The 19,269-nt window shown below is 45.4% G+C and overlaps 1 protein-coding gene across 1 annotated transcript in view; it reads right to left on the reverse strand.

Annotated features, from left to right (window-relative positions):
• Positions 1 to 2,034: 2,034 nt before the first annotated feature.
• Positions 2,035 to 19,269, reverse strand: part of ABCA4 (ATP binding cassette subfamily A member 4) — a 106,250-nt gene continuing 89,015 nt past the window's right edge. The window contains exons 34-46 of the mRNA XM_019752592.2: positions 18,679 to 18,794; positions 17,509 to 17,656; positions 16,435 to 16,558; positions 15,924 to 16,056; positions 14,783 to 14,903; positions 14,284 to 14,346; positions 13,119 to 13,225; positions 11,002 to 11,143; positions 6,842 to 6,976; positions 5,825 to 5,928; positions 5,649 to 5,741; positions 3,644 to 3,893; positions 2,035 to 2,282 (exon numbers count right to left, since the gene is read on the reverse strand). Coding sequence (XP_019608151.2) covers positions 2,223 to 2,282; positions 3,644 to 3,893; positions 5,649 to 5,741; positions 5,825 to 5,928; positions 6,842 to 6,976; positions 11,002 to 11,143; positions 13,119 to 13,225; positions 14,284 to 14,346; positions 14,783 to 14,903; positions 15,924 to 16,056; positions 16,435 to 16,558; positions 17,509 to 17,656; positions 18,679 to 18,794 — 1,596 coding nt within the window. The 3' untranslated portion in view covers positions 2,035 to 2,222. The remainder of the gene's footprint in view (positions 2,283 to 3,643; positions 3,894 to 5,648; positions 5,742 to 5,824; positions 5,929 to 6,841; positions 6,977 to 11,001; positions 11,144 to 13,118; positions 13,226 to 14,283; positions 14,347 to 14,782; positions 14,904 to 15,923; positions 16,057 to 16,434; positions 16,559 to 17,508; positions 17,657 to 18,678; positions 18,795 to 19,269) is intronic.

Below are 19,269 nucleotides of genomic sequence, written 5' to 3' on the forward strand. Positions count from 1 at the left end.
GTTGGCAAGGATGTGGAGAAAAGGGAACACATGTGCACTGTTGGTGGGATTGCAAATTTGTGCTGCCACTATGGAAAACAGTATGAAGGAACTTCAAAAAAATGAAAAATAGAACTACCATATGACCCAGCAATTCCACTTCTGGGCATTTATCCAAAGAGACCCAAAAAACTAAATTGAAAAGATACATGCATCCCTATGTTCAGTGCAGCATTATTTACAATAGCCCCTCCAAGATATGAACGCAACCTAGGTACTCATTACTAGACAATTGGATAAAGAAGAGGTGGTGCATATATACTATGGACTATTACTCGGCCATATAAGAAATAATGAAATCTTACCATTTGTGACAATCAGGATGAACCGAGAGGGTTTTATTATGCTAAGTAAAATAAATCAGACAGAGAAAGACAAACACCACATGATTTCACTTATATGTGGAATCTAAAAAAACAACAACAAACAAAACAGAAATATACTCATAGAGACAGAACAAACTGATGGTTGCCAGATGGGAGGAGGCTTGGGGGGGAGGGGCTGGGTGAAAAAGGTGAAGGGATTAAGCAGTACAAATTGTCAGTTACAAAATAATCATGGGGATGTAAAGTACAGCATAGGGCATATAGTCAATAATATTGTAATAACCATGTGTGGTGTCAGGTGGGTACTAGGCTTATCAGGGGGATCACTTCATAAATTATATAAATGTCTAACCACTATGCTGTACACCTGAAACTAATATTGTTGCCATGCAGCAGCCTACCCGTCTGTGTCCTCGTACCTGCCCCTAAAGCAAGGAGAGTCTGTGATCCTTTCAGGGACTTTGCTTCACCTTTGTGCTTGCACCTTATGTCTCCATGTTTGGCCCCAGAAAGATGGCTGATCAGCCATGATGAGTAAGATTCCCCATGGTGGGGACAACTCAAGCCAGGCACAGTTGAGTGGGGACCAACAAGAAAACCCACGGTGTTCATAGAAGTGGGCACAACCCCCTCTCCTTCCCCCGGCTAAGGAGAGCCTCTGTCTCTGTGGCTGCATTCCTTCCCACAACCTGCAAGGGAAGTGATTCAATGAGGTGCTTTCCATCTATTCATATGCATAAAGGTTTTGTCCCTTGGGGAAGTACAGACATCCTGAGACTTAGCAAGCGTGATTGGCTTGAATCAGTTTCCTATTATGATGTATATGATTCACAGATCTTGAGATTGACAAGCTTTATCCTCACAAGCTAATGCGTAGGCCCAATTTGGCACCCAGTCCTTCATTGAGATTCGAGGCCCCGCTTCACTCTGTTCATGGCTACTGTCTTCTCTTAACCCTACGCCACCCTCCTCGCTCCCCACAACACTCGTCGCGCGGGACGTGACATAATATAATATTGTATGTCAACTGTAACTGAAAAACAGACAAAATGAAAAGATAAAAAGTATAAATAAGAAAAATAAATAAATAAACTCCCAGTCTTAAGCCAAGGTTCCTGGTGTCTCCTTCAGTATTCTCTCTCTCTTGTCTGTCTGTCTGTCTGTCTGTCTGTCTGTCTGTCTGTCTCTCTCTCTCTCTCTCTCTCTCTCTCTCTCTCTCTGTCTGGGGAACTGGGATGGGGTGGGAGTGCTCCTTACATGGGGCTGGGGTGCCATTCCAGGGCAGGAACCTGGAAGCACGTATCCCAAGAGTAATCAAGTCCAGGATACATAACTTGAATTGCTTCTTCCTTTATCATCTTGATATTTTTATAAAGAACAAATAGCCCTCTTCCTAAAACAGCAATCCTTGCTCCAACCAAATGTGTCCACCATTGAAATGAAGTGCCAGTTAATTCCCTTCCGAACACATAACCAGACATGGATATCAAGTATCCCAACAACTAAGACATTTTAAGATTCTCTATCTTCCCTGCTTCTTATTTCCAAAATCCAAGTTCTTTTTTCTTTTTCACTCTAAGCAAAAACATATGGGGAAGTTCTTTTCAAAAAAGCCCTCCGATACCGTCCAAATGGTTTCCTGATTACAAAATGAACCCATACAAACGCGGATTGAAAAGTCTTTTATCACAGAACTGGAGTTGGGAGTGGCAGGGAAGTGGTAGGGATGTGGAGAGGATGTGGTATGGGTTGACCCCTCAGGCCCAGTGGACAGGCCCCTAAGCTGAGGATCTGCCTCAAGTAATGGACTGTGAAAGAGGAGCAGGGTACCTTGGCTTGCCTGCTGGCTCCAGCAGCTCAACGGTGCAAAGGGCGGTCATGAATTTCAGTCTGCTGTTTAGCAAAGTTCACAAATACCTAGAAGCAAGAAAAAAGCAAGAGTAGGTAGATGTTTCCAGAAAAATGGTACCCTTCACCCACCACCCACTTTGTTTCTCTCTTTCACAGTTCATATACAGTCCTGCCAGAGCAGCTTGTGTACTGTAGGAGAGGCTGGCCGACCCGAGGAAGCCCAGCCGCCAGTGCCCTGGACAGGGGCTTGTTTCTTCAAATTCTGAGCTAAGATAAAGGCGTTGCCATGGAACTTCCCAAGGACTTGGGACACCCGAGCTTGGGGTATTCAAGACAAGGCAGCTCTCAGCAAGCAGCGTCCTCCTGAACCTCTAAAGAAGAAAGAAAAAACAAAACAGGAGCCTGATCTCATGTCTTTTCTGTTCTTCATTCAATGTGCTGTGTGGCCGTGACTCTTGCTCCTGCCTTCATCTGCTTACGGCTGAGAAGGTGCTGGTGAGGTAGCTCCTCAAAGGGAGCTTGTCTATTTCCACTGCTCTCCTAACAGTCTTTAAGGACGTTTATGTAAAACAAACATACAGCGACAACAAAAACCCCCAGAAACAACTCATGTCCAAAGAGATGAATGGATAAATAAAACATAGCATATATATATAATGGACTATTACTCAGCCTTCTAAAGAAGGATGTTCTGACACTTGCTACAACATGGATAAACACTAAGGACATTATGTCAAATGAAATAAGCTAGACAAAAAAGGACAAAATGCTGTATAAGTCCACCTATATGAGGTAGGTGGAGTAGTCAACGGAAAGTGGAACAGTGGTTACCAGTGGCTCTTGGAGGCTGCTATTGCTTAATGGATACAGAGTTTCAATTTGGGAAGATGAACAATTTCTGGAGATGGATGGTGGTGATGGTGCTTGCACAACAAAGTGAATGTACTTAATGCCACTGAATCGCACACTTAAAATAGGTAATTATGTTATGTATATTTTACCACAATAAAAAAGTGATCACATTAAAAAACCAAAAAACCTGACACATGGCACACACATTTATCAAAACTCACCAAATTGTACATCGAAAAATGAGTGCATTTTATTGTAAGTAAATTAAGCATCAGTAAAGTTGATTCAAAAGAGAAAATAAGTAAAGCTACCACCACAAACCAGAAAGGATAAAATGAAGTCAGAGTATAGTGGGGAAGGATGGTATAAAGCTAACGAAGTTTGCTGATAACTGAAATAGTGTTAGAAAATAATGTCTGATATATGGCATTTCACCCTAATGGACAGAGGGACTAGAGTGTTAAAACTCAGGCACGTCATGCCTCCCTCCTGTGTGGATTCCAGCCCAGGTTAGGCGGTCCAGCCCAGTCTTTGCACAGCCCTGCTCCGCACATGGCACCCCTCGGGCGACTTGCCTGGTCCAGCGTGGTCTGTGTGACCGAGTACTCCTCAATGAGCAGACTGTCCTTGTGGGAGATGAGCAGCCGGAAGATCCTGGCCAGGGAGGAGGCGGCGACCTGGTACTGGAGCATGTTGTAGCGTCTCTCCCTTTGCACACTGCCTGGGAAGTTCCCCTGGAAGAATTGCTCCACAGGGTTCAGGTCGGGAAGCAAGCCATCCTTCGGGGATTTGATTTTCATTGTGACGATGTAGCCATCTCCAAACCTAGGGGATGGCCATGGTGGCGTGGTACAGGCCTGTTAGCAGTTGGGTGTAAGGCAGTCCCAAAATAAGGAATAGACTCGTCAAAACTATTGGGGATTAAAAGTCCATACTATCAGACCGGTGTGCGTGTTTAAAACTAAGAGTAAAAAACCTATAATAATTCCTGGAGAGATAGTTTGATACAAATTCAGAGATCTAAATGTGTGTGTGTGGTGAAGAGGGTCACCAGACCTGTGTCCTCTGTCCAACGCCTAGAAGCATGGATGTTCCCTGTTCCTATCCCTCTCACATACTTGCTGAAGTCAAAGGTGGTTTTAGTCTCCTGCAGCGGTCACAGGCCTGCCCATGAAACACATGGGCCCAGTGCTCACTCAGGGCTGGAAAGGCTGCCTGGCCCTTTAAGAGACCTGGTGGGAGCAAAGGCTTGGAAAGGCAGCATTTTCTGTAGAAGTGTCCAGAACACATGGAGCAGACAGGGCCACCGCCATTGATTGGTGCTTCCCTCCTCCCCTCACCAGGTGAGCCGGTCATTGGCACATGCCTAAAGAATGGTCTGCCAGAGCGTGTGTACACGGCCAGCTGGCTTCCCTACACCCTTACGTCCTGCTATAACTGTGTCAGGTATAACTTCTTTCAATGTTGTAACAGGATCAAGGGTTATGGCCCTCTACAATAAAATGTCTCTACCTTTTAGCTGCGGAAAACCGACTGTCCCTCCACATGGGGACAGTCCCCTCTCACCGCCTCTCCCATGGGGATACTGAGAAGTGAGAGGGAAAGGAGGGGGGAACGTCATGTGTCCAGCAGCAGACACAGGGAGGTGCTGACACATGTTTGATGACCTCACATACAGAAGTGCCCCTAATATCTGTGCAGTGTCCAAGCTGGCGTGGCTCAAGAATTGTGGGTCAAATATTCAAACACAGCTAATCAACCAGAACTTTCTCAGTCACTAATCTGCCCCAATGCATATAAGGGTGATGTATTCTATGCAACACACTCCCTTGGGTGCTTCTCGGCATAGATAAACTGGGTTATGTGTGTTCCTTTTACTAACTAGCACGGTGATTTTTATATTCGGGGCTCTCAAAAAGCGTTTGTTCAACAAACAAGTGATAAATGCACCCGTCCTCGTTTATAATGCATACCAGAATGCAAGGGAACCTGGCATTATTATCCTAATCTTTTTTTAACGGATTATCAGGTTTGGCGCACAAACCATTATTAATAACGCATGATTTACAGCAGTTTACAATTTATGGGGACAGGGTAACCCTACTGAAGGTTACTGGCATTGCTGGTTTGTTGCATAATACACGGTCATTTCTCAAACTCAAAAGCGTACGATATTCCAGAAAGGAAAACTGATTCTCAGGCTGTTTGGTCTCCTAATCATTCCTATGTTGGTTGTGGCCTCTTATTAAATAGGTCATCAGTGCTGGATTTGTTGGGATAATGAGGTAGTGGTACTAGGTTCCCTCATCCCAGCCAGGCTCTGCATGCGTCCCAATCAGAGCCCTCCACCTGGAGACTGGGGGAGCCTTCGACCACAGACAATTAGCCCAATATAGACAGTTTCTTTCATCACAATGGCTTTCTCCATCTGCTGCTGCAGAATGAGGCCTGGCCACTCCCTGCCTCTGCCCGTGCAGTGAGGGGGCACAGGACACTCCCAAGAGACTGTAGAGAGTACAGGGCTTGGTGGAGCTCCCCAGGAAGGCAACAAAGGTGCCTCCTGCTCCACCATCTCCTTACTTGGACTTGAGATGCTGAATGGTGCCCAGACACTGAAAGGTGCCCTTCACCATGATGGCCAGCCGGGTACACAGGGCCTCACATTCTTCCATGCTGTGGGGCAGGAGAGAGGAGGTGAGGGGTGCGGGGACTCCCGCCTGTCCCCTGCTCCACTCCGGCCCCTGGGAATCCCTTGCCTGTGGGATGTGAGGACGACAGCCCTCCCTTCTCTGATGATGTTCATGATGGAGTTCCATAGCATGCGGCGTGCGCGGGGGTCCATGCCTGTGGTGGGCTCGTCCTGTGGGGAAGCAGAGAGGGCAGGGGCCACGCTTGGAGCCAGCCTCCACTGGTTACTGCATCCTCCTTGGCTGACTTCCTCTGAGCGTTGTCTCTGTCAGACGGTGCACCACGTCACTCCCCAGCGTGGTGAGACCTGGGACCCAGGTGCAGAGCATAGAAGGCAGGGGATGAATCAAGAGAGTGAAATGAAATCATACCACCATGTCATCCCAGGAATGGGTTAAAGTTGAGTAAGGCAATGGTAGAAGTACTTTAAAAACAGACAACCCTACCCCACCCCCCCAAACCTTATACATATTTACAAGGAGGCAGTGAGATAGCCCATGTACCTGCCTTTTCTTGCTCCCTCCAAGTCCTTCCCTCATAAACCTCAGACTGCACGGGCGTGGGGGCCTCAGGCCTGGGCTTGGTCTGGCTCGGTGACAGTCACATGAGCCATTGATTCTACACATATGTTTGCAATGAGGCAGGGAGATAGCTCAGGTGCCTTTTCTGGCTCCCTCCAAGTCCTGCGACCCATGGTACCCCACCTTATGGGCATGGGGGAGTCGGGCTCCAAGTCCGAGTCACATGAGACTCTGATCCAGGCCAATGCTCCTGTCCACTTCAGTCCCAAACAGGCCTCCTCAGGCAGCAGTCATTTCTGAGCAGACACTGACATTCCACAGAGGGGCTGAACTTCCCTGTTGTGAGCCTGTGGCCCCATAAGAGACGCCCCAGGACTCGGAGTGAGAATGTGTGTGGCTCAAGTTTCCCCTAAGAGCTGTGAACCAGACACTGGGCTGACTTGCTCAAAATGGGCAGAATAGGGACCAGTCCAGACAGAAACAGACTGCTGCATTTTCTAATCTGCTGACCCAAACCCAGAGAGCCACCACTTGGTTCCAGCCCCTGGTCACAGTGCCCCTCACCAGCAGCACCAGCGGTGGGCAGCCAATCAGGGCCATGGCTGTGGAGAGTTTCCGCTTATTGCCCCCACTGTAGGTGCCGGCCAGGCAGTCCGCATACAGAGACAAGCCCAGGTTCTGAATACTCCAGTTTGCCACCTAGGGAAGAGGAAGAAATCCCATTTAGGAGAGCAAAGAACCAAACACCCCAAACCTCCACCAATTCAAAGTCTTGATCTCCCAGATCTCACAGGTCTAGGATGATAGACAAAAACTAAGCCAAAACAGTGCCACCTGCTGGCTCGTGTTCTCTGTCCACAAGCTTCAGGGTCCAGGCTTCACCTTTCCACTCTGTGCCTTAGATCCCAGTGTGTCCTCGTCAGCTCAGCACCCGATGGGTGCAGCCCTCTGAGAAATGGGTTTCAGCCTTACAAAGAGCAGAACAGAGCTTCTTACCCAATGTCCCAGACTATGGCTAGGAGGGGGAGAGGAAGAATCCTAGGGTCAGTTTGAGAAGATGGTGGGTCCCATTGACTCCACCCCTCAATCAGGTCACACTTGAGGTCTTGTGCATCAGATGTATACTTATTGAGCACCCACTATGAGCCAGGCTCTGTACTAGGCACTGGAGAATAATGGTGAACGTTGCTATTGACCTTGTACTCAGAGATGGGGCCTGTGTGCTAATCGAAATAAAGAGAATAATGACAGATTATAACAGTGCTTTGAGGGAACTCAACAGGGAACTACAATAGAGATTACGTGTGTGTGTGTGTGTGTGAGCGTGCATGCTCGCTCACATATGGGCATAGAAATAGAACGAGGGAAGTCGCTGGAGACAAACCCACCCTGTGTCTGCCTTCTGTACTTGTAACTCTGCCTAGAATGTTCTTCCCCTGGACATCCACACGGCCCATTCTCTGAGGTCCTTCAGGTCTTCATTCAGAAGTTACTTCTGCGAGGTTTTCCCTGGGCCACCCTATCGAACAGGGCAAACCCTACCCCAACAATTCTTCCCTGCTTTATTTTTCCCCTAAAAACTTTCCCCCCACAAATGTCCTGCATAGTTTATTTATCTATTTATTGTCTGTCCCTCCCACTAGAATGTAAGCTCCATTTTTAACTTTTTATCTGGAATAGTTTCCAACCTATAGAAACATGTAAAAAGAAGAATAGTACAAAGAATATTCATAAACCCTTTACTCTCTTTTTCTCTCTCCCTCTCTTAGACACACACACACACACACACACACACACACACACAATTTTTTCAGACCCATTTGAGGATAAGATACAACATGGCCCTTCAGTCCTAAATACTTTAGTGTTGCTTTCCTAAGAATAAGGATATTCTCTTACATAAACACAGTACACTTATCACTGTCAGTAAATTTAACATTGTCATAATGCTTGAATCTATAGTTCGCAGTTCGGTTTTGTCAGTTGGCCCAATAATGGCCTTGTTTTCTCTCCAGTACAGGATGCAGCCTGGTGTCCATTATTCAGTCATCGTGTCTACTTAGCCTCCTGTGATCAGGAACATTTCCATAATCTTTCTTTTCCTTTCCTGACTTTGATTCTTTTGAAGAATACAGCCCCTGTGTTTTTTAAATAGAATGTTCCTTTAGAGTTTTTTTCTTTTTCAATTCCAGTAGACATTCCATATTATTTTACATTAGTTTCAGGTGTACAGCATACTGATTAGACATTTATATAATTTACGAAGTGATCCCCCACTTGGCACCATACATACTCGTCATTATGACAATATTATTGACTATATTCCCTACGCTGTACTTTACATCCCCATGACTATTTTATAACTGCCAATTTGTACTTCTTAATGCCTTCACATTTTTCACCCAGCACCCCCAAGACCCCTTCTCATCCGACAACTATGAGCTTGTTCTCTGTATCTATGAGTCTATTTCTATTTTGTTTGTTCATTTGTTTTGTTCTTTTGATTCCACATGTAAGTGAAATCATATGGTATTTGTCTTTCCCTGTTTGACTTATTTCACTTAGCATAATACTCTCTAGGTCCATCCATGGTGCTGCAAATAGTAAGATTTCATTCTTTTTTATGTCCAAGTAACTTAGGGCAGGACAGATGTTTATCTGATGTTTCCTCATAAGATTCAGATTTCTACATTCCCAATCAGAATATTACGTAAGTGAAGTTGTGTTCCTTCTCAGGGTATTGCATATAGTGGTCTGAGATATCCATCCACTTCTCAGGTAATATTAATTTTGATTATCCAATTAAGGTGTTGTTTAATTTCTCCATCGTAAAATGATTGTGCTTCCACCTCACAACCAATAAGCAATCTGTGGGAGATATTTTTAAACCACACAAATATTTTGCTGCTCATAAAAAAATTTCCCCTAGATTTATCAACCATTGGTGATTCTTTTACAATCCAATCTACGACATTGCAAAATGATTTTTCAACTCCATAACTTCCTCTACATAACCAGTTGTCTCTGTTTTCTCACTGTAAGCAAGAACCCTTCCTTCTGTCCTGTTTATTTATTTATCTATTTAATAGTATTGACTTATAAATTACTATACACCACCCCAGTGTTTTATAATTTATCATAGTATTTAATTATTTTGATGTTCAAATTGTCCCATATATGGCTATTGGGATCCCTTCAAGATGGCTCCTGTGTACTTGTGACATGTCTCTATTGTTTTTCTTTTTAAGCACTTCTTTACTTTCTGGTATAATAAGATGTTCCAGGCTAATTTAATACCTATGCTGTCTCAGCCCTAGAATTTGTAATTGTTTGAGGAGTCACAGTTCCTTTTAGTGAGGAACGGTATTAGATAACAAAATATGGGCACTAAGTGTGCTCACTGTTACTGGGCTACTTTTCTTCTTAGCCATTTCAGAGGACAGACATACACATACACAAACACACACACATATGAATATACATGCCTAAGAGCAACATATAGGAGCACATATGCACCAACTCATGCATATAAATATTTCATGAGTTTACGGTGGTATCTCCAATTCCAATCCATCCCCATAGGGTCTCTCTTGTTTTTTCCCTTTCCATATTTGTATGTCACTTCTTCTGTAGTGAGAACTCTGGCCCTCAACAACATTAACACAATTTACTTCAAAATTTACTTAATCCTACACCAAAATTTGTTTCAGAATTGCTTTGCCCATGCAATTATAAAAAAACAAACAAATAATGGACTAAAAGGAGCTCAGAATTTGTAGTTTTTCCCCTCTGCTCCACTTGCTTAAGACTAAGGATACAAAGTCAAGACCTGTGTCATCAGTTATTTGTATTAGTTCTTTTCCTCCCCTTTTGTATGATGATAATATTTATTTGAAATAAAATTGGATTATTTGTTTCAGTTTGCTTTCAGTGTTATGATTTTCTTTTTGCCCCTTCCAATTCTTACTTAGTTTTATTTTTTGAATACGTAGAACATTAACATGTTTCCAAAAGTCAAAACTATACAAAAAGATATCCTCAGGGAAGTGCCATTCCCTCCCATTTCCCTTTCACCCGGTTCCTTCTTGTTGATGATGAAATTCATGGTTTTCTGGTTTAGCCTTTCTATTTGTAAAGATAAGCAGACATATGTATGCTTTCTTATTTTTTTCTAGTTTCACATAAAGAGCATTGTACATGTGCTTTTTTGCACTTTCCTTTTTTAACTTACAAATAGTTCTTGGAAATACAGTAACTCCATATTAGTTCACAGAGCTTTTCCTTTTCTTTTTTTTTTTAACAGCTGCCTAAGACTTGTATGTATGTATCATAAGTTATTCAACCAACATCTTATACCTGAACATTTGGGTAATTTCCAATATTTTGCAACTACAAATGCAATAAATAACTTTGTGATATGCATTTTGTATTGTGGGAGGCACACCTTCAGGGTAAATTCCCAGAAGTGGGATTGCTGGGTGGAAGGACAGACATACATTGTTTTGTTACATATGAGGACAAGGATATTTTTGTCTGTTTTGCTCATTGCGTTATCCCCATCTTCTAGAACAATACCTGGCACATAGTAGACACTCAGTAAGCATTTGTTGAATGAATGAATCGATAGCATTCTACAGCTTTCCCATCTCTAAATAATTGCAGTTTCATGCAATAGCCTTATGGTTTACCAAATTCCTAAGTGGCCACTAAAAACCAATTTTTACCCTCTCGATTTCCTCTGCGCGTACACCTCGAAGCCGGGCATAAACGTAAAGATGTTCTCGCCCTGTGAGCAGGTCATCAATTGCATCAAACTGAGGACAGTAGCCCATACTTTGATGGACTTCGGAAATGTTGGTTAAAATACTACAACAAGAAAAAGCAGTTAGCAAGTTTCTTTTATATAGGAGGTGATCAGAGAGCTGGGCTGGAGGACTTTTGCCAACAGAGTAAGGAAGCTTCTCCTACTTTGCTTTACAAATGTGCACAACATTGAGGAAACAAAGTAGGGGCCCTTTGGTTAGAAACTGATAAACTTCAGGAGTTCTGAGCTTTGAATCCAGTCATATCCTCCCAAATTTCCCTGTCTAGGATAAACTGAATGCCTGCTACACAAGTTAACTTTGGTTTTGGATTAGATCATTTGACATGTCAGGTTAAAAACAAAAGAAAGCAGGTTTAAAATATGAACAGTGGTTTTTGATCCCTTTCAGACATTTGGGAAGTAGCTAGAGAAGACACAGACCTCCCAATCAAAGTCAATTCTCCATCTGTATTTATTGGCAGAGATACAGTCAATGAAAGAGGAACCAAAGAGATCACACCCAGAGCAAGAGGCTGGCAGTGAGAAGAGATAAAGTGAACTGAGTTCTATCAACTCCCTGTGACTAATATATTCTCCCCCACTAGAAAATACAATTCCTTGATGAAAAAACAAACTGCCCATAGACTAGTCAATCTCTTCCCCCTTCCTTTATAATTTAGGGTCTATGAATAAAGGATGAAACAGAAAGAGGCCATGCAGTCCCTCACTATGACAAAAATGACTTCAGGTACGGCTGGGACAATTAAAACCACCCAGGGAAGTAAGGAGGGCCCTTTGCCAAATTCACAGGAGCTACCAAACCGGAAAACCCCAATTCTGTGTTTTAAAGCTATAGTTTCTTTCTAGCTTCCATCTTGCTTTTAACTTTTGGGCATCAGATTATGTCTCACTTAGACTATAATTTGATGTCTCATGGCAAATTCTATTGCATCCCCCTTGCCCTCCACCCTCTGTCCCCCAAGACTTCTTTTGTTACCATGTAAAGTCATTGGCTTGGTTGCAAGCTAAGCTGGATCTGCAGATGAGATAAATCCAGCCCTGAGCTGGCTCCACCCCTGCCAATCCATTTGCTCTAGACCCAACAGGGATGGCTGGGGAAGGCAGGGGGACCATCCTGCCTGGGCCAGTGAAGCATGCTCAGTCTTCCCCCTGCTCAGTGGACATTGGGTAATGTTGAGGATGGCTCTTAGGTGAGAGGAGGTCTCAGTCAGGCAGATGAGCAGTGCCTAACTCCATTTATAAACCAAGGCAGAAGCCTCCCCTGGGCAATTCTAATGTGTGTGAGCTCTGCTGTCCAAGGAGCAGCCTGGAAAGAGGCAAATGAGTTCATGTTCTCCATCCTGTGCCCATAGAGGACCGGTCTGTTTACTCACATCTTATTACCGAGAGCAGCAGGTACCCACTGGAATCCAAGGGCACATGCAATTTTCCCTTTATAAAGGCTCCTTGACCTGGGTAATCCAAGCATCAGCACAGAAATAGCCAATGGAGATTAAGGCCCCGACAACCTTTGCATCTGCCCCCACCTAGAAACACCACCCAGAGAAAGGATGCTTCATCATAGAGGTTCTGGGGCCCAGGGGTCTTGCAGGATCATAAGCTTCAGGGCTCAGTAAATTCCCGGAAATTCTGCAAAAATTTGTGGAGAGGGGTAATGGGGGACAATGGGGTATTTTTATAGGAAGAAGGTGCAAGTGTTCATCAGATGCTCAAAGGAGTCCACGACCCAAAAAAGAGTAAGAAGCACTGACTCGGTGCTTCCCCGACTTCTGAGAAGCCATGTGAACAGAGGAATGTATTAACAATCGCAATTCAGTTGAATTTTCCAGAGGCTCTATGTCTCAGACTGTTCGGACTCTGCCCACTGGGAGGGCCACCCCTCTGCTCAGAGCTTTCAGGCTCTCAGTCAGTGTCACCCTCAGATACCAGGTCTTGCTCACCCTCCCTAGGCTGGGATGGGGGCCTGGCACAGGACCTGCTAGAGGTACCCTGAGACAGGACGAGCAGGACACTCACCTTTTGCCTGCTACAGTGGCATCACCAGAGGTTACAGCGGTGTCCCCAGTGAGCATCTTGAAAGTGGTGGTTTTGCCAGCTCCGTTCACTCCCAGGAGGCCAAAGCACTGAGGGGAAAAACACAGAACGGGCCTCACCTTCGAACCCAAGGGGGTCTGGAATGCCAGGCCCTAGGGCAAGTGTGTAGGTGGGGGGAGGCACTTCAGACCTGTACGGCCATGACTGAAACCACTAGCTGCGTGTGGTGTAGGGGGCAGAATATGCCACATCAAATGTGCCGCTTTGGCGTGAGTATGATTTTGAGCTGAAGGCAATTGAGAAGAAGCAAATACAAGAAAAGCTCTCTGCCCTCCCCCTATTTGCCTAAAAGCAGGACATAAATTTACAAGCTGTCCCCCCTCCCTTCTCTACCAAGACGGAAGTTAATCACTGGAGACAACTTTAGATCCTTATGAGCTAGGAGATGGCACCAGAGGAACCTACATAACAAATTTTACTAACTAGCTTTTACTTACCATTCATTTCCCATATACTTGCCTTCTAACAATTGGCCAACCTAGAAATCAAGGTCCCTTTCCTTTGTCTTGTCAGTTCTCTAAAAATATATTGTTCCTTTGCTAAGATGCTATACAAGCCCCAATTCTAACCAACCCTTTGAGTCATGTTTCCTCCTAGATGTGCGAGGCACACACTAACAAACTTATCTTTGTTTTTCTCTTGTTAACGTGTCTTTTGTTAGGACAATTTATGGAGCCTGAGAAATAGGAGGGTAGTAGGTAAGAGAATATTTCCTCCTCTACAGTGGCTACTGAGCACTAAAACCACATCTAGTCTAAATTGACATATGCTGTAAGTGTAAAACACACACTGGAGTTTGAAGACTTAGAAAAAAACACAACAAAAGAACATAAAATATCTCACTAATAATGTTTTATATGAATTACATGTTGAAGTGACAGTATTTCAGATATGTTGGATAAAATAAGTGATCAAGATTAATTTCACCTGTTTTAACCTTTTTACTGTGGCTACTAGAAACTTTGCAATGACCCGTGATGGCTTGCGTTTTATTTCTATTTAATAGCTTGGCTTTAGAGGGGAGAAGAGACATGCATGGGGGCAGATTTTCTGAAGCCCCTTAAAACGTGATCTGCAGAGTACCCACCTCGCCAGGACGAACTCCCACACACAGCCTGTCCACAGCCCGGCTGGAGGTGCCTGAATAAATCTGCAAGATCAGAGAAACTGGACTGAAGACAGAAAGGGTTAGAGCCGGGAAGGGCAAGAGAGAGCAAAGGATGGTTTAGGCGAAAACTGCCAACACGAAGAGGTTACAGACTGACATGGGCATTTAAAGAGGTGCTGTGAGCACTGAGGAATCTTGAAGCTGACCCACTGTGTATAGACGGACTGCAGAGAGATTGGTGAGGTTGGTTGCAGTGGTGCTGGCTGAGGCCCAAAGACGAATACTAGGAAAATGCATTGGAATTCAATGTTCTTAGAAGACAAGTTAAACACAAAGATGATAACCCCACATAAAATCAGAAAAACAAATTGCTTGCATAGGCACACTGCTTGTTGTGTAGAAGGCAAATTACAGCGTCGTGCCATATCTGGGTCCGATTGGCATCTCCAAACTAACTCTCCTACACCTATTCTCTTACCTTGGTTAGTTTGTTTAGAATTAAGATATCAGTTTTATTTCCCCCACGAATAATTCTTTGTCTTTCTTCAGCCACATCATCGTCTTCATCCACGACAGGCTCCTTAGCAGGCTCGGCAATCCTGGAGGAAGGAACGGGGACAGGAAGTGCCCTCGGCACTGTCCTCTGCCTCTTCCTCCCATCCCCTCACTTTTTCCCCAGGCTGGCTCTCCCTTCTCTAAGACTTGAATTCTCAAAAGGACTCCCAACAGGAGAGGCATTGGGCAGAGAGGGCAAGTGCTCGAGTCCAGAGTCAGCCCTCACTTCTAGTCGCCGTGATCTCATCCAGGCCTCACAACCCAGGGTGTAGGGAGGAAGATGTGTTTCCAATAACTGAATTCCCTAGGGATCAACACCCAGAAACAGTCCTCTGAATCTTTATTTACAAGTAACCAGACTCAGCCTGAGAGGGTGAAAAGGTAAGAAGCAAAACACTGTCCAGGAAAGCTTGTTCTGAGGGTCCCGTGGTGCTCAATGCAGTCCGCTGGCCAGTGAAGGTCGGCCTGGGTTGCAGAGGCGCTGCCTTGTGGAACCCTGAGCGCCCACATGAGGTGGGGTCTGGGGAAGAATGGTGCTGCTGGGCTGGATTATGCTCAGCAGCCTCCTCCCATGCCTCCAGGGGCACCACCACTGCTCTGCCCCTCCACACTGCTCCTGGAGGCACTTATCTCATATCACCCCCATATTCCTCTCTTTCCCGGACCTGTCCCAACTGTCAAATCTCTAATTAGTAAAGGGGCCTGCTCTGCCTATCTGCTTGTGAATACATACAGCTATTTCCTAGCACTGTGGACACTCTTTAACCATGATCATTTGCAATGCTATCATTCAATTTAAAATGAGTATCCATTGATTAAATGAGAGGGATTAAATACTAGTGATTGGAACTAATAACACTGCATTTTAAGTACTTGAAGATTTACGTTCTTCACACATTCTTTTGTGTCAATTAATGTGTCTCTTCTTGCATTACTCAGAGTAAGCCAGGCTTTGAGAACATAAAAACCATCATGGTGGGGGGCTCATAAGGAAAAAGACAACACATGGGTGTGAAGCCAAGACCCTGGACCTTGGTACCCTCAGGACAGTGACGTGGACGTACCACTGGGCGAGGAAGAAGTGGTGGTGCTGGATGAGGAGGGTCAGGAGGAAGTACACCACCCCTTCTGCCGCCATGGCAACCAGGTTCTTCCCAGTCAGGTCCCACTGGAATGGATTTGAAGTATGCTCCTCACCTGGAGATGGAGGCCACCAGAAAGTGACAGAAATTAGATCCACTTGGCTGCCCCAGCTGCCCCATAAAGACATAGCGACAACACTCGGCCCAGCTAGACCAGGGATTAAGCAAGAATCAAATCCAAGTCTCATCTTGGCTCCTCAGGTCAGAGCAGGGAAGAGGAAAGCCTGCCCTTGACCCCTCCTGTGGCTTCCCAACCAAAGAAACAGAGGTACACTGGTCCCTTTTAGGTGGCAGGACAGCCTGGACCAATCAGGAGCCCCCCCCCCATCCTGCCCCAGCCCAGGCTGCCCGTCTGGCACAGGAACTCCCACGGCAGCCTTCCCAGCCCCAGAGGACCCAGGGCCACTCTCCATGGGCTGTGACTGCCACCCACCAAACCGGGCATAGATGTCTGTCACAGCCTGGCTCAGCGCCAGGTCAATGAGGCCCCGGCCCAGGCAGAAATGGGGGAAGATAATGAGCAGCTTCCTCAGCATGGCATTGAACCTGAGCAGCGTCTGAAACATAGAAAAGCAGGATAGTCAGGAATGGGAGTGAAGCCCGCCTGCCCCCTCCTCTGCAGGGTGGTGTCTGGATGCCCTCCTTGGGCGGGATTAGGGGAAGGCCTGCACACAGAGGGGGCCTAGCAGCCAGGCTGGCCGTAGCAGGGATTTGTCAAGCAGATAGGGAAGTTTTGGAATATTCACAGGAGATGCCTCCAGCCAGGCAGCCCCTTGGGGAACCTCACTGTAGACTCAGTTTGACATTTACACAGCTCTTTCCGGACAAAGAAAAGACTGGGAATGGGACAGCTGGACAGTCTAGCTCATAAAAATGAGTCCTTCAGCACCATAAATTCCTAATCCTGTCCTCAGGATTAATTTCCATGTAGAATAGTATATGTTACTCTCTTACAGTTTGTATAAGTGGGTGAAAGAATGTATGTATATATTTGCTTATACGTCTTCAGAACACATAAGAAACTCAAATGAGAGCTTGCCTCTGGAGAAAGAAACTGGGCTACTGAGAAATAGGGACAGAAAGGAGACTTTTCATTGTACTCCTTTTTGTTCCTTTGAAATTTTGAAATCACACGAATGCATTACCTATGTGTATATGTAGAAAACCTAACACTCAAAGTCCCCAAGGAAACCTTCTTGAAGGAGTTAGAAAACACAAAAGCTTAGGATCATAAAATGTCATTTACAGCTTGCAGAATGAACTCAGAAAACCATGATACTCAGAGCACACACATGAACAAGGAGCCGGAAGGAAGGAAGGAAGGGAGGGAGGGAGGGAGGGAGGAAGGAAGGAAGGAAGGAAGGAAGGAAGGAAGGAAGGAAGGGGCAACATCCATTTATGCACTAAGCTTGCCCTGACACAGTGCTTGCCCATGGCTCTGCTTGACCATCACATACTCTCTGCTACCCTAATAATCAAACAAGAAAGCCAAGGAAGTCATGCTCACCTGGTTATTCTCAAATAATTCCAAGATGAAGGTGATGGCACTGCTGTTGATGCCGATGAACAGATTAGCACAAGACAGGGCCACATAGGCTGTGCTGGGGACATCAAACAGGAAGGATGCTGGGTACATCATGGGAATGACCGCCCATCTGTGTGAAATGACACCACTCAGTGGGATGGAGTGCCGATTTCAATTCCATCTGCTGTACCCCTAGATATAACACATTCCCTTCATGCATGAGGTGACATGTTTGAAGTGGCGAGAGTCCCAGGGAGACCAAAGAGATACTCCAGCCTTTGCTCTTCGTTCCTCATCTTTGAATGGAGATAGTAATGCCTTCCCTGACCTCCTCATGGGGGTTTTGTGAGGAGCTGCGAATGTACATTGTAAATTATAAAGCCTTGTACAGCACATAGGAGCATTCGCGGCCCTGCGGTGCTTTTCACTCTAGTCTGGATCAGCAAAGCTGAGCTGAGATCCCAACAGGCTCATCCTCACAGTCCACTGTCACAGTCACGCTGGTTCCTGAAACCTCTGTTTTCAAGAGAGATCAATGGAGACCACTGCTCTGGTAAGACTCTACTGGCCCACGTAGGAAGGGCCAGGTATATTATCTCCATTTTACAGATGAGGAAACTGAGGCCCATATGATGTGAATTACTTGTCCGCAGTTACACAGATAGTAAGTGCTAGGCCTGGACACAAAGTTGCATGCTTTGCTCTATAATTCTACTGAATTAATCTCTGTGACATCCTCGGGCCCTGACTCAGAAACGGCTTTTCAGCTGGAGTCTTCTACTGTGTGTAAATAACTCTTGGCCAGTACAGGCGGAGACAGTGAATTAGACAGATTAGTCATTTCAGAATCACAGCTGGGTGAGCAACTGGGGAGTGCAGGTTCCCAGACTTCAGTCAGGCCATAGTCTTAGTGGAAGAAGATACAGAACATGAGGGGGGGCTCCACTGTCCCTGAGTGGACTGGGCCTCAGGAATACCTCCATGGGTGGAGTCAGAAACAGAAGCCAGGCAGACTCAAGGTCAGCAGCCACACAACCTGCCAGGGTCTGGAAGCTAACCTTGCCACCAGGGACCCTGGCTTTCTATCAGAAGAACACACCCCTCCCCTGGCTTCCCTTTCGGTGGCATTACCTAATGGCTCCAACCACTCACCCATACAGCATGAGCAGTGCAACAAGGGCAGGAAGATTGTTTGGAGAGGTGTAGGCTTTCTTCTGAAACCCGACGAAGATGCCCACCACCAGTGTAGCACTCACAGCATAATTCATCTTGAAGACAGAAGAGGACAACAAGGCACTTTACCTCTCCAGACCGCTCCTCCCTGTTCTGTCAAACAGCCTGTGCCCGGGTCCCCCAGCACACATAGTCTGGGATTCTGATTCTATTTGTCTAAACAGTTCTTGCTTAGTAAACATATGTTAAGTTGTCCCTGGTCATCCTACTCCACCTCCCTGCACAGGTGACCTTCAGTCTGTATCTTTCAAAATAATGAATTGTAAAATTCCACCACATCTCTCATTCTCTTTCTAATTGGTCACAAAGTCCTATGGATTCTACTTTCTAAGTACGTCTTCAGAATTCAGAAAAACTTAAGATATAGTTCTTGGTCTCATGAAGCTCAAATAGACGATATCCTTTTATCACTTTCTGTCTTCTCTTCCCTTCCTACAGAATTCTGTCCTAAAGCCGTTAGGACAGACAGGTAAAGATGGGGATAGAGGAAGAGTCACAGTGGTCCCGAAC

This window comes from Rhinolophus sinicus, linkage group LG06 (assembly GCF_036562045.2).
Source record: "Rhinolophus sinicus isolate RSC01 linkage group LG06, ASM3656204v1, whole genome shotgun sequence".
Classification (NCBI taxonomy): domain Eukaryota; kingdom Metazoa; phylum Chordata; class Mammalia; order Chiroptera; family Rhinolophidae; genus Rhinolophus; species Rhinolophus sinicus.